At 33.8% G+C, this 15,067-nt stretch overlaps 3 protein-coding genes across 9 annotated transcripts; 1 reads left to right on the top strand and 2 right to left on the bottom strand.

Annotated features, from left to right (window-relative positions):
• Nucleotides 1-232: 232 nt before the first annotated feature.
• Nucleotides 233-6,983, bottom strand: LOC133702221 (DNA mismatch repair protein MSH4). 6 transcript variants are annotated; one of them, XR_009843684.1, is made up of 6 exons: nt 6,842-6,983; nt 6,024-6,197; nt 5,864-5,899; nt 5,652-5,764; nt 4,549-4,665; nt 233-405 (listed from the first exon to the last, which is right to left on the bottom strand). XR_009843684.1 is itself a non-coding variant. In XM_062126504.1 (6 exons), the coding sequence occupies exons 1-6, from the start codon at nt 6,905-6,907 to the stop codon at nt 334-336; spliced, it is 507 nt and encodes a 168-aa protein (XP_061982488.1). In that variant the 5' UTR covers nt 6,908-6,983; the 3' UTR covers nt 233-333. The 6 variants fall into 6 exon arrangements, 4 of the variants coding, with proteins under 4 accessions (XP_061982488.1, XP_061982489.1, XP_061982490.1 ...); XM_062126504.1 differs by having other exon boundaries at nt 4,549-4,594; XR_009843685.1 differs by having other exon boundaries at nt 326-1,041.
• LOC133702219 (large ribosomal subunit protein eL15-like) lies at nt 1,749-4,093 on the top strand. 2 transcript variants are annotated; one of them, XM_062126501.1, is made up of 4 exons: nt 1,749-1,876; nt 2,209-2,375; nt 3,328-3,525; nt 3,663-4,093. In XM_062126501.1, exons 1-4 carry the CDS (start codon nt 1,873-1,875, stop codon nt 3,906-3,908), a joined length of 615 nt encoding a protein of 204 aa, XP_061982485.1. In that variant the 5' UTR covers nt 1,749-1,872; the 3' UTR covers nt 3,909-4,093. The 2 variants fall into 2 exon arrangements, with proteins under 2 accessions (XP_061982485.1, XP_061982486.1); XM_062126502.1 differs by having other exon boundaries at nt 1,765-1,988.
• Nucleotides 6,984-8,892: 1,909 nt separating the features above from the next.
• On the bottom strand, nt 8,893-11,960 carry LOC133700836 (uncharacterized). The gene is made up of 6 exons (XM_062124529.1): nt 11,708-11,960; nt 11,278-11,613; nt 11,040-11,204; nt 9,673-9,807; nt 9,280-9,377; nt 8,893-9,174 (listed from the first exon to the last, which is right to left on the bottom strand). The coding sequence occupies exons 1-6, from the start codon at nt 11,900-11,902 to the stop codon at nt 8,973-8,975; spliced, it is 1,131 nt and encodes a 376-aa protein (XP_061980513.1). The 5' UTR covers nt 11,903-11,960; the 3' UTR covers nt 8,893-8,972.
• Between the last annotated feature and the right edge of the window lie 3,107 nt (nt 11,961-15,067).

Here is a 15,067-nt window from a genome sequence, read left to right as displayed (position 1 = left end):
AAAGTAGATGACAGGATGAACTTCTCACTCTGTTTTTTGAAATAGCACCCTAACTTTTTGGCAATACATGCAAATATTTGATTAGATACTTGTGCTCTCAGCAGGCTCTTCCACGAATATGGATTCTTCTTTCCTCGATTAAAAACTGGGACTCCTTTTCTACCAAAAAAGGGGTCTCTTCGCCTTGTGGGAAAATAAAAATGATAATACTAAATTAAATGAACAATTCAAATTTGGAAAAACAATTGACTCCATTAATTAATGCAATGAAATCAAGGGATTTCTTGAGCAGTGATCATTAGCTGGTTGATCCAAAACAAAGAAGTTTGAGAATTAGCGCTCATCCGAGCTTTTGTACATATATCGTGCACTCCTGGGTACAAAGATTGGATAGCAACACAGTGCCTGAACAGGAGATACACACATCAAGCAATTACAAGACTCAATAAGAGTGAAATCATTCAAACAATAAAAGATATAACTTAACTGATGAAATTCTAAGTTTATTTATCAGAGGTCACTAGTTCAAGTCCCACAAATCTTAAGGCATTGGAAGCTTACATGGTCGTTAACTTTAGAGTTCATAAAATTAATCGAGGCACATGTAAGCTAATCCGGACACTTATATTAATTTTAAAAAAAAGAGTGAACCACTTCAGACTAAATTCTTCTTTCTTTTGAAGGATAGAGGGTAATGCTTAAGAGTGAAGATGCAACATCTATCTTGCAATAAAGCATGATATGCATTCTACAGAAACCAGGAACTAAACTAATTCACATGAATGCGGCTTATCCCTAAACAAAAACTGTTCATGCCGGGCGTGATATATTCACAAATACAAATTATAGAGTCAATTTGGATAGTAAACCATTAGGATTGTTGACAAGCTAATAATATACGAGTTCTATGTTTATTTTCTTTATTACTTTATCTAATCCCAAGATAAAATAAGGGAACATTTATGAATATATCCAAACCCTAAGATTAACAAGGGCAACCAACATTATTCCTCATTCTCAGTGTCTTCGTCATTATTTGACCTGAAAAAAATACATATTGTCAACTATCCAAATTCAATCTTCGCTTTGTTAATCCTTTTTCCCTAAAACTCAAGTAATTTACCCATGAAGTTTTCAAAAATCACAACCTAGAAATGACAAGGTCATCTTAATTCCACAAGATTTACCTCGGGACAACGTTTAGTTATCGACTTGAGTTTTATTAAAAGTCAAATATCTTTATTTTTTATATAAAAAAATTATATATACAGGTTTTTTAAATATATTTTTATAGTTTACAACATCTAAGTTCAAAAAAAAAATTATATACACATATAATTAAATTAATCGAGAATTATGTGTGTATATAAATAAATAAAAAGATATTAACGATACCTAAAAATAAAGTTTGAAAAATCAAGAGACAAGTATAGATTAAGATATTTAATCTTAAAAGATGAGATATTTATCCGGTTGTGTTTGTTAAATTTATTTATTTAAATAAATAAATAAAAATACAAATAAAATTAATAAAATAAAATAAAAACATAATGAGTTTAGCGCAGCCATACAGGTTCATCTAACTTTTACTTGGGAAATGGGGATGAAAGCAAGATTTCGAAGGGTATGTATTTGGAAATTGGAACTTTGGAGGCCCATATTCTCATAGCCCAAGCACCTAACCAAAACAAAACGAACGACTTCGGTCCAAAAAAGTAACGCTCCTATAAGATAAATGAATGGCCAAGGTTTCGTTTCTCCATTCTTGGATACCAGGGCTTTGTTTTCTTTACTGACCCAAGCCTTCTCTCTTTTTAGCTTGTAAACTAAAAACCCTAGTCACCAGTCAGGCAACGCTGCTGCTCTGATTTAATGGGTACTCTCTCTCTCTCTCTCGCTCTCTCTGAGCCAACATTCTTTCTTTGCACCTATTAATTTCTCAAATCTCTCCTTTTTTTTCTTATATTCTGATCTGCTAGCTTCTTTAGGTATTTCCACAGACCAGATTTTGTTTTTCTTTCTTGTCTATGTAGTTTCCTACTTGGTTTTGACAAGGATTTTATGCGAACTGTGTTACATGCGTTTCTCGTAAATTCATTTTCAAAGAAAATAAATAGTACGCTATTGTTAAATTCTCAATATAGTGAATTTTGAAGTATGCTGTGAAGACTGTAATGTTTTTTTTTTTGGTGGGTTTGATGAACATAGGGGCTTACAAGTACGTTTCTGAGCTATGGAGGAAGAAACAATCAGATGTGATGAGGTTTTTGCAAAGGGTTAGGTGTTGGGAGTACCGCCAGCATCCTTCAATTGTTCGTGTCACGCACCCCACACGCCCTGACAAGGCTCGCCGCTTGGGCTATAAGGCCAAGCAGGTAGCACTTTGATTGCCATTTTTAGCACGGGTCATGTGTTTCTGAGTTCTCAGTTGCATCATTTACTGCTATTTCAATTTTCAGCTTTCGTTTGCTAGGTTATGAGCTTCAGTTACACGTAAGCTCTACAAGTAGTCTTTCTTGTTGTGTTTTGTTAACTGATTGAGTTTCAAGCGCTTTAATGTTTTGTTTTGTTGATTACTTATAGAGTCATTTCATCTGAAATGTGTGAAGTGAGAAGTATTTTTAAGTATTTCTCTCTTTGTTGGTTCTACTTTGTGGTTCTCGTATAAGTTCCTGGCTTTTCTGTATCTGACGGCTATTGCACTAAGTCTGGAGGGCATAGTTTGTTTTGGCTGATGTGTGTAGTTCTGAGCCGCTATGAATGGACATAGCCAGCCTGTGATCATGTAAATGTTGCCATTGCCTAGTTAATGCATGCATTTTGTGATTCCTGCTGGCTAAGCAGCTTCTTGATGCGTTTTCATTCTTCCCTAGGAGGGTGCATACATACAATGATGGAACGCATCTTGAGACCAGTGATATCAAAATAATCGATCATCTGACCAAATGGGCTCACGCCTTGTTGGACTCGTTTTTTTCCCGATCTGATACTGTTCCTGTCGTTCTTTTTGGAATTTGTTGTTATTGATGTCTTCAATTTTATCATCTAGTTGAACTGGGAAGAAACTGTTTGGATGTGAAATTAGTAAGTTGGATTTTCACTTCATTTTTTATGTCCAAACAATCAGTTTGTCTGCTAATAGACCACTAGGAATTTGTGATTTTGATAGTTAGGTGAATTTTTATAACATTGGAAGTTATAAAAATGGAGATCAGTAATGCCATTGTTGAACCAAGCTAGTAAAGTTGCTATTCCTGCCCTTGTTTTTTCACACAATTGTGTAGTGCTTTTAAATCTGCATGGATGCTGAAAATTGATTATTTTTAGGGATATGTTGTTTATCGTGTACGTGTTAGGCGAGGTGGTAGGAAGAGGCCTGTTCCCAAGGGTATCGTATATGGTAAGCCCACAAACCAGGGTGTTACTCAACTCAAGTTTCAACGTAGCAAGAGGTCTGTGGCAGAGGAGCGTGCTGGCAGGAAATTGGGGGGCCTCAGGGTTCTCAATTCATACTGGATTAATGAGGTTAGTCAGCCAAGTCTGAGTTTGCATCTGTCTCATATCACTGGTCATTATGCCACGTGTAGCCTGGCTACCTAAGAATCGTACCTTCTTACTGTTATTCATTTACTTGCATTAATAATGCATTTTCTTCAATGCAGGACTCAACTTACAAGTACTTTGAGGTAATCTTGGTTGATGTTGCCCACAATGCAATCCGGAATGACCCAAGAATCAACTGGCTCTGCAACCCTGTGCACAAGCATAGGGAGCTCCGTGGCCTTACCTCCGCTGGGAAGAAATACAGGGGTCTACGTGGCAGGGGACACTTGCACCACAAAGCTCGACCTTCTCGGCGGGCAAACTGGAAGAGAAACAATACCCTCTCCCTTCGTCGATACCATTGAGTCCAGTGATGTGGCTGTTTTGTGTTGTCAATTATTGGATTTTTTGGAGGACATTGTGGTCATTGAGTTGAAAATTTTGGATATTGGAAATCATGGAACGTGTTCTTCAATTTGAATTGGTGCATTAGAAGTTACAAGCTGTGTTGTATATTCAAGTCGTGTTTATGTATGGTGTGTTTCTGTTCCGTCTCTTTCGTGAAATTTCATTTTTTTCACCCTTAGTGGAGCTATGATGTCCTTGCCAGTACCAAGAAAAAGGATGTGGCTCTTTCCCAAGATCCAGAGAGAAAGTATGACACCCTAGCCAGAACCAAGAAAACTAGAAGGATTACTATATCTTCCAACATCCATTTACATGGATGTTAAGGTTCTGTCATCATGGTTCTAAAATATCCTCTGATACTGCCAAGATTTTCACAGAATGTATACATGGTTTTAAAGAGATCTGGTTCTCATTGCTTCTGTGTGACCATATTTAGAAACAGATAAACGTGATGCCAATAATTTCATATCATCAAGTAAATGCACCTATTTCTTAGAATTGGGCGTATTGGACTGATGTAAAAATTCTTAACGAACAATGATATGCATTTCGCAAGAGAAAGAAAGGTCCGGAGAGAGAAAGAGAGGGGGCATTTACCAACAATGGGTGGTTGGTGACGATGACTCCTTTCTCTGCTTCTGTCCTGTGTATGTTGCGGTTGAAACTTTCTTTTAGAAGCAGAATAATGGATGAATAATATGAAAAATACTGTAACTGTAAGGTGTAAACAAATGCACATTAGTATTCAGTAACTTACGGCAAACTTAAAGTGACTAATGTGGTCAGAATGATGATTTTACAAGGTGAAAAGGGCCTGAAGAAACATGGAGTGCATAATCTAGGGCTGAAACCATAATGTTCAAGGGGAATTTCAAAGACAATAAAACATGTTATAATCTATTAATCTTCAAAAAATAGATCCACCTCACACTGGTCCAATATGTGCAATTTGTCTCCACTTACTGAGCATGAAGTATCTATGCCTAGTCAGGTAAAGTATTCTCAAAAGCAGATACTTGCAATTTGGTAACAAGATTGCCACTTGGATCTGCAAACTTGGGAGGTTTTTTCCCATCTTCACTCCGAAATCTAGTAAAATATGTCCTTTTTTTCGTTTGGATTCAAACAAGGAAAAGTTGAAAAGCTTTAGCACGAGTCCAGTGTCATCCAACTTGTAAAATTTGGTCTCCTGTCTACGTGCAACACCACTGTGGCTATGGATACCTGATGGCACGTCTATAACTTATATGCAAATAAGTTTCAACTATTCGGCTGGAAGGGATGCATTGGAATGTGAATATGCCAATGCCACCAGTTAACATATGATCAATGAAAATATAGCAGTTATTAGGCTGCTTATTTAATAAAAATAAGCCTCCTTGTGGACCAAGTTAAACTGTTAACAGGCATTACCTACAAAGAGACTCTACACAGTTGTATGGATAAAGTTCATGAAACAGTACAGTTTTTTTAGCTTTTAAAAAAAACTTGGTTCTAAAAAATAAAAATTTCAACATAAGAACACTCACTTATTTGATATTTAACCAAATTATCGAGAAGACTTTTACCTGATTTGAGTACTTAATGACTAAGTAATTAAGATTTAACCTCTAGTATGGCATTGTGGCATGCAAACTAAATCTAAGATTGAAATCTTTTCTTCCAGTCAAATTTGAGGCAAGCCAAAGTTCTGAGAGTACCACTTGATTGTAGCTGCAGCAGTAGATAAGCAGAGATAATATTGCTTGTAGTAAGCATCCAAACCATGAGCTGAAGGCTCTTTGGCGGCTAGATTTTTAACCAGTACAGCACCCTGGAACATTATATGACAAAGGCAGTGTATCAAATATTCAAGCACCAGTACCCAGAAGTAAAACACCATTTAAAGAATGAGATGTTTCCCAGCTACAACCTTGGTGTCATCAAAGCAACCACAGGCCATTAGAACCTACAAAATTCAGCACATAATACCATGAAATCGGTGCATTAACAGAGATCAAGGAAGCAGCATGAAAAATTTCTAACTTGTTAAAGAGGTTGACTTTCTTGACTGAAGCATAAAATTGATCTACCAGCTCTGAAATTCCGACCATACCATCAGGTGCATATTTATTAGGAGGAACAACGACGACCACAGGATCATAAAATTGGAGCAAAGATTTTGTATTCTGACACGAGCTGCTAGTTTCACTATACTGAGAAAGATGCAGTGAGGCTGACCGTAAATCAAAACCAGCCATTCCAACCTGCCAGTCACACAATATCAACTTATTTAGCGCATGAACCAAATTCAGATTTTTTAAAATCTTTCCATTTGAATTTTTCATTTATCAGATTACCAGCAACTTTTGAGTGATCTTTACATGGCCAAATATTTGAAAGAAACAATTAATTTCTTGTGATTAGAACATTCAGTTCGAGTGTCTAAGATTATATTTTATATACATCATGAATCTTTTTATCTTATTGATTTGAAATTTTCAGTTAATCACATTTAAAAAAAGAGAGGATTTATAATTCTAGAAGCTCAAGAATTATCAAATGTTAGGAACTAGAAGTCTAGATCCAAGATTAATTAGCTATTTTTTTATAGAGTTTTTTTTACGAATTAAAAAAATATAAGGATCTATAAAAACATCAGGAACGGAATTTCACATCTAAGATTCAACAAGCCATTAAGGAACTGAGATTTCAACCATCAGTTCTTGTGCTAATTAAATCGGAGAGGACATGAAATGAATCAAAATCTCAAATTTTAATACTGTTATCTTAGTTCAGATTCTGGTGAAAATAAATACATGAATGCGAAATAGTGAATTTTACAGTTGTAGCTACTAAAAGTTTCACTAATTTTGCAGAAAAAGTGAAAAACAAACGGAGCGCACCATACCTCTTTGGCTCTGTTCTCTATGAGGCCGATCACAATGCTCGATTTCACTCCCGTATCGTCTTCCATTTTGCGTCGATGTGAGCGAGTCAAGTGTTAACAAATGCGCGCTAACGCGTGCGCTCTTTATCCGAGTGCTATTTGGAGCGGGGGTGCACGCTCTGTCTAAGATAGTGTTTGAATATATGGAATTAAAGTGTTTTTTATTTTTTGAAATATATTAAAAAATTATTTTTTATTTTAAAAAAATTATTTTTTATATCAATATATCAAAATAATCTAAAAGTAAATAAATTATCTTTTAAACAACACTATACTACTAAAAAAAACTAATACACTCTAAAATGCGCAACAGCGGGTAAGCTACGTTCTCTTTCTAGGCATTACCTTTCCTTTCTGTTTATTTCGAATTGGAAAAACATGGACGGGAGAGACTAAGGCCATGCGCTACTTAGCCCAGGGCCATGGGAAAATAAGCCCACAACTAAATTGCAAGCCCAGCTGAAATTTAGATGTAAATACTTGCAACTTTGCGTGCAACAAAAATAAAATAAATAAATAATCTCCATGTATTTTCACGTGTGATGATTATTTAGCCGTAATGCGCTGCCACCAGCCATTTTTAGGAGATCAGAACATGCATGCATGAAGTTTACATAAATGTATCTCTGGCCTAAAGCTTGAAAAGCACAAACAAGTTCATTCATAGAGAACAATGAGGGTCTCAATTGGAACTCAAGAATGGGTCGCTATTTCAGGTTTCAATCTCTCAATATATATTGGAAAAAAGAAAGATGAAAGAACAATTGAAGATTCTGTATAAAAGGGGGTTTTAATTTATCCAATGGACACATGAATTAGTTGTTTTTCTTTAGTGGTAACAGTTAATTATCTGTTTATTAGATTGAGGACGTTCTCAAACTATTTCAAATTTTGATTTTCATATCCGTTCATCAAGCTATGTTTCTAGTCTGGATTAGGCATTCATCTTATCTCAAGATATTGAATCTTGTAATGAATAAGAACGATCAAAGCTGACAATTTTCTGGCGATGACCTTTTTTTCATCTTATTTGTATTATGAATCTTGCCACCGTCCCTTTTTCTTTAGGCCATGCACTACCAGCCAGTAAACATCATTTGGTTGAAGCTTGCAACGAGATGTTATGATTGAAAACCTTCCTCAAAGAGTTGGGTTCTTCTTGCTTCCATTGGACCGTTAGTATCTCTGATGTAGCTTGTAGGCCGCCCTTGTATCAAACTGTTAGGATATTTTCATTTAGTGGCAATACCCCACTACTAATTGTGGCTTAGTGGAAGCACCACTAATGCCACAATTAGTGGCATGATTTCAGGACTCATTGTCCCCTTGATGTGCTGGAGAAGGCTGCTAAGAAATGCATATAAAGGAGGCTTATATTTGAGAGCAAAGTAGAGAGAATTGTAGAGATAGTGCAGAGAGTGAGAACGTGAGAATAGAGAGAAAGAGAGAGCTGCAATGGCAGGAGCCTTGCTGCCATTGCAGCAGCTTCAACAGCTATGTGTGAGAGCTGGGAGTAGAGTAGAGTGGATATAATTCTCCTCCTCCATGTATTTATTGTATCATTTTCTCTATCTCTAAATAATATGGACCTCTCCCGTGGATGTAGGCGATTAGCCGAACCATGTTAAATATTGTGTCAGTGTGCTTTACCTCCTATGAGAAAATATCAGAACACCACTGGTCCGTGCATGGGGAGCCGGAATCCCCAACACAAACAACTGGAAAGGTCTAGGTAGACAGTTATTTTTATCTCCATGAATGTCTTAGAAATAGTCTGGATGATGAAAACAATATTGTTGATTTTAGTTTACATGATATATTATATCAGTAGATTATTTGTTTGACTTGTTGACTGTTAGTTAGTAATATTAATTAAGGATTTTTAAGTTAAATTATAAATTTTTATTTGAATTATATATTTTAAAATGCTTGAATTTTTGTATTGTTTATTTTATTTTTGTTTGAATCGTATTATATTATTATTTGCTATCCAGCTGAAATTATCTATATAATTAGTTAGAAATTTACTTATGATTTTACAAACCGAATTTACATTGTATTTTCCATATCGTGTTAAAATGACAATCTTGGCTTAGCCATAATGTTCATCCATGACTTCCTGAATTGTGACAAATTGGCCCTTCTCAATGGAAAGCTGTGCTGCAACTCCAATAGCAACTGAAATCAACCCATCTTGCAAATCCACTGCAGGAGCTTTTTCACCTTTTGCTCGAACTGCAGACAAGAAGGTAAGGTGTTCCAAATAGCTGGATCCATGATGCAGTCCATCATATCTGAAAACAAGTTCATTTAGAATCACACTGAAAAGAAGCCTGATGATACATTCGTAGATATAATAATCCAAAGCATTTTCACATATAGACTTCGAGGAAACTCACTTAATTCGGCGATCCTCGGCTTTCAATGTTTGTACACCATCCCTTCCTGCCACGCGAGTACCAAAACGCACTAAACTCTCTGGGACAAAGGCCTCCCCCTGTAACAAACACACAGTTTGAACAAAATGAGTGGAAGGACTTGCATACATGCCCAAGAATGGAGCAGCATGCTGGAAATATAAGTAAATGGAACTGTTGGATGTTAAAATTAAAACAACAATACAATTGAATAAGTCATTTATAATGGACTCTTCCAAACATTATGAAGCAGCAAAAGAGGTGACTGACTATAGATGAGGGAGATGGTGAGTGCGGAAAAATATATATATATTTGCCGGATCAGCATTCACTTGCATGAATAAAGCTACAGCATATGTGTGCATGCATAAGTACCTTTCCTATATCACCAACAACAGATATTTCTTGCTCGTTTTTACTGCCTTCAGCAAACATGCAAAGGTCAAGCATCCCTCGGGAACCATTGTCAAACTCAACAATAACATATGCATTGTCAATGATATCTGGTACCTGAACCACAGCAAGGTTATCAATGGAACACGGGGTTATTCACAGCTCAAAAGGTTTTAAGGAATTAAATCTCGTGAAAGGAAAGATCAAGCATTGCAGAGCTTGAACTGTCAATAATCACCAAACTAAAAAAGCTACATGCCTGGATTCGAGCTTTTACTCACTCATAGATAGAACACTCAATTCATTTAGATAGAATTCAACGATCTAGCAAAAATAGCTGAAAAACTAGCAAACATGATCTGAAGATATAAGTCAATTCTGATTTAATTACAGATATGCGTATAGAAAAGTCCCTCTTCATTTCCAACATCATTTCAGATATGCAAATCCAGAAAAGCCCTTCCTCCTTCAGTCAGCAATATTCAGACAGGGTCCCGTTTGACCAACCAGTCCTAATCAAATGGACAACCAAAGCACAAACAATTACATTTTCAGCATTTTGTTTCTGAATGTGACCATATATCTATTTCCAAGCCTCATCTATCAGAGTATAAATCATGAAACTGTGCTTTGTAAGTTGTAATTTGAAAATGTTACGGCATAATTGAGCCCATAGACCATAATCATACAGCCATACCCCTTCAGTGGCCTAACCAGGACTTTTCGTAATGAATCTCTGTCCGTACATTGTCAAGTTTATTGGCCTCAAGGGCATAGCTCACAAGTCAAAATGCTTGTCAAATGACTTGGATATCTTCAACGTAAACAGCATGAAATTTATGTTTATTTTATTGTATATAAATGCACTGGAGAGATCAGCAACCATTGCATTCTTGTGCACCATAAAACAGCAGAAAACATAAAATTTAATACGGATTATGGAACTATCTCAAATATAACTCGTGGGTTTTCGCAAACGAGACATATGCACTAAGCAAACCCAGCTTCATTCTACCAACTTCCAAGTGCTCCAAAATACAAAATTAGCGAATTGTGTAATCATGCCATGGTTAAAGCTCTTTCCTGTCAGCCACCGAAGCCCAGGTCTAAGACTAAGTTCCACTCCATGTTAGATTCGAACTCTCAGTAAAAAAAGGTTAATATACTGAAATTTAGGGGATTGCTTACGCATTTGAATAAAAAAATTAAAAGAGAGCTCGATTGAATTGCATGTCTAAGTCCTGCAGCATTATAAACTCCCATAAAACATAGATCCATAAATAGCATTGCAAAAAATATGGCATATGAATTATGGTATCTTTATCAAATTATCACCAACATGAACTTACCTTCCCATCATATACTTCATCCTTGTGATTAACATCTATAGCTCCAGAAGCCATAACTCGAACAGGATTCGCACCCGCGAACAGCTTCATTAAATCAAAGAAATGGCAGCACTTCTCCACCAGAGTACCCCCTGTGTTAGCATTGAACCGGTTCCAATTGTCAACCTAATCAAAATCAGCAGTCAGAAACACTGAATGACTACAACAGTATCTTCATAAAGTTAGTTGCCTAATTTACCTTAACCAGGAAAGGAAACCGATGTTCCCTGATTGCCACCATTTTCACTTGCCCAACGGCTCCACCCCTTACAACTTCAATCAATTTAGCAACCGGTGGCATGTATCTATACTCCAGTCCAACCTGCACGAGCATGTCTGTCCTCCTTCTAGCAGCATCAACTACCTTCTTGCAATCAGCAACAGTGGTGCACAACGGCTTCTCCACTAGAACATGATGGGGTTTTGGGTGGCTAATAATGTCCATGAGGATTCCATAATGAGTCATGTTTGGACTGGACACAACCACCACATCACAAAGTCCGCTGTCCAGTAACTCTCGGTGCCCTGAAAATACCTTCAATTCAAGTCACTTCAATGTTAGTCCAAAGGAAAGGAGGGTGATAATTAGCATTAGTTGACAGATGAGGTGTGATTATTGATTTTAATACCTCGAGATGCCAACCAAATGATTGGGCTAATTCAACAGCTAGTTGTTGGGAGGGAACATGAGGATCAGCTATGGCAACAACGCCAACGTTTTGACTGCGAAGATGGTAGAGATTGATGAGGTGTTCTCTCCCCATCATTCCCACTCCTACGATTCCGTACTTCACTGTACCATCATCATTCTCGACTGAAGCCATGGTTTGGGTTTTTTTTTCCTTCGTTTGTTTTGACCTCTCTCATCCACACAATCCCTTGTAGTAGCATGAGACATATAGACAAAATAGAAGGTAAAAAAAGTCTATTTTTTTTTTTAATTTGAATTACCATTAAACTTAAGATATTTGAAAGAATAATTAGTATGATCTCGGACTCGTATTGTTAATTTGAGCTCCTCGAATTGCAACCATGTTGGTTTTAACAAGTATACGAAGGCGTCGTTTGTGGAAAATAGTTTTTTTAAAAAAATAGTTTTGTGAATTTTTTAAAAATAAATTATTTTTTAATGTTTATTAATATCATAAAAAATAAAAAATAAGTAAAAATATATCTTTCAGTGTTTGACTATACAATAAAAATAAACTAAAAAATCACATATTAATATTTTATTTTAAAAAAAAATTGTCTAACATGTATAGAGCATTAAATATAATTATCTAATCATTTACAAGAAAATAATAAGATATAAAAAGTGTGATGGTGAAAAAAAAAGAATTTATTATATCATATATTTATATATAGTTTATTTTATGAAATATAATATAAATATTTAAATATAATACTAAAGATATATAACTATTTTTTATCACTCGAAAAACATTGAAAATAAATTTATTTTCAATGGTAATCTAATTTTATAAGACAATTTATATAGCTTAAAATATATGATTATTGTGAGATATAACATGGTTTGTATTCAAATATATTTTCTAGCAATATTATATATATTATTGATGAGATTATCATTGTTGTTATTGTCATTATTTATATTATTCTTATTAGCATAATCATCATCAAAATAAATATTTTAAATTGATAGAGAATATCAATTTATATTTATCTTATAATAACCAATATCATTAAAATTTCCATGATATTCATCTTAATCAATAAGATGTTTTTTTCATAAACATGTTTTCAAAGCTGATAATAGATCTATCATCACTCTTTTAATGATTCTCCAGGATTTTTGTTCTTCATCTCCACCGATTGATCAAATAATTCTTTTTATCTTTGTAACTTTATCACCACTAGTCAACAAGTTAATTTTGTAACTTGTCTCTACATGTATTTTATCACCCGTTCATAAATATCTCTTTTTTCAGAGAGAATCTCCTCATCCCACTACAAGAGCATGTCATATTCTATGACCAACTTTTAAAGCATATCCAATAGGAGATGCTATATTAAATAGCTAAATTGATAAAATAACTTTTTGAATAGTGTAAATATAGTCTTTTTGTTTATGTACATTTCAGTGGTAAAAAGCTATTTAGAAGAACCAATTATATTTAAATATATTTTATATTAAACTAATTTTAATATAATTATATAACTAATTTAGTTATTTTTATACAATATAATCATGATGTTATTAATTATATAATTAATATGAGTAATTTATAAAATTAATGAAGTAATATGAAAGTTAAAAAATATAATCTTAAGCTCAAATTTAAAATTTTTAAATTTAAAATTTATTTATATGAATATTTTATAATTAACAGAGTAGGGACACAACTGATGTTATTAATTAATTGGAGGACAACTGCTTCTTGTTTTTCCAAACCACAGAGAAGCTGAGGCACAAGTCTTTGAGATTTGCAAGTTTATCTTCTTCTTTTTATTATATTTTTAAAGAGGGAAACAAAGGAAAAAGACGTTGGCCAACAGATATATGTACTTTCTCTTGCTTTTAGTTGTTCTATAGAGAAGTGTAAAATAAGCATTTCAGAGCAAGAAAATACATTTTAGCTATTCATATAGCTATTCCGTTGGGGTTGTTAAAACTAAAAATAATAAGTAAAAGTACAGTTTTTTGGTTTTGGCTATTCCGTTGGCTCCTGCGTTGGAGTTGCTTTTATAGCCACAATTATTCAATAACACATAACAACTAGCCACCACGAATAATCAGAACTAATAGAGATTAAAATAACATAAGAAAAACAACAAGCACATGCAACATATAATTCTACCAAATAAGGTCAAAACATAAAAACTATAATTCAAAATTTCATTACTGAATATTTTGTCATCAAATAATTTGCCTATCTAAGAGGCTTACAATTAATTAAATAAATTCAAAAAACCAATATAAACAAATTGGAAAACTTGTAAATAGAAAAAAATAATAAAAATTCTAAACAAATTAAAAAAATAATATTTAATTTTTCAAACTTATTAAAAAATAAAAAATAATATTTTTTCTTAAAACTTTTTACATTTATATTGCTTTACTGTTTGAATCAAATTAGTTTATTAAATAGAAAAACAACAGTGAAAAAAATATAAATATAATTTAGCAAATATCTGCCTATGAAAACTTTTTATGTTTTTGTTATTGATATTTTTCAAGATTAATTTATTTTTAATCAAATAAGCAGTATGATATCCCATGACTCCTAATATGTAACAAAGTTTTAAAATCTCTTGATATTTTTAATTAATTAATTAATTTTAAAATAAAATAAATATCACAAAACACCATTAATTTCAATAGTATTTTTTTTAAAATCTATGTTTTTTTTTTCTAATTTCATACTTCAACATTTAGTTTATTGGAGATCAATCTTTTATAATTTATTGTGGTTTGCTTTATACATAATTAGCTCAGCCTCATAACCTGTGTCACGAGTTTGGTGGGTTGATTTAAGTTTTTTTTTAATTGCATCATTCAACACTTGATTAATTTATAAATTAGACTTTATGATTTATTTTGATTTATTTTCTACGAGGTTATCTCGGTCTCGTGACTCGGGTCGTGAGTTTGGCGGGTTAACCTAGTTGACTCGAGTTTTATTTTTGTCATTTTTTGTTAATTTCAATCATTAAACATTGAGTTGATTAGAAATTAGGTTTCATGTTTTGTTTCAGTTTACTTTCTATAAGGTAATATTAGTCTTATGACTCGGATCACATGTTTTGTGGATTAACCCGAGTAGATTCGGGTTGTTTTATTGTGTCTTGTTTTTATATCGAGTTTTTTTTTTTTAATTTTATCCTTCAGCAATGAGCTTATTGAAAACCAAACTTCATAATTTGTTTTGATTTTTTTTTCTACAGGGTAATCATGGTTTCATTACCTTGATCGCGAGTTTGACAGGTTAAACTGAATTGAGTCAGATCGTTTTTTTTTGTGTTACTTT

This window comes from Populus nigra, chromosome 8 (assembly GCF_951802175.1).
Source record: "Populus nigra chromosome 8, ddPopNigr1.1, whole genome shotgun sequence".
NCBI classification, from domain to species: Eukaryota; Viridiplantae; Streptophyta; class Magnoliopsida; order Malpighiales; family Salicaceae; genus Populus; species Populus nigra.
The sequence above is the reverse complement of the archived record's forward strand: the minus strand, read 5'-3'. Positions and strand labels throughout refer to the sequence as shown.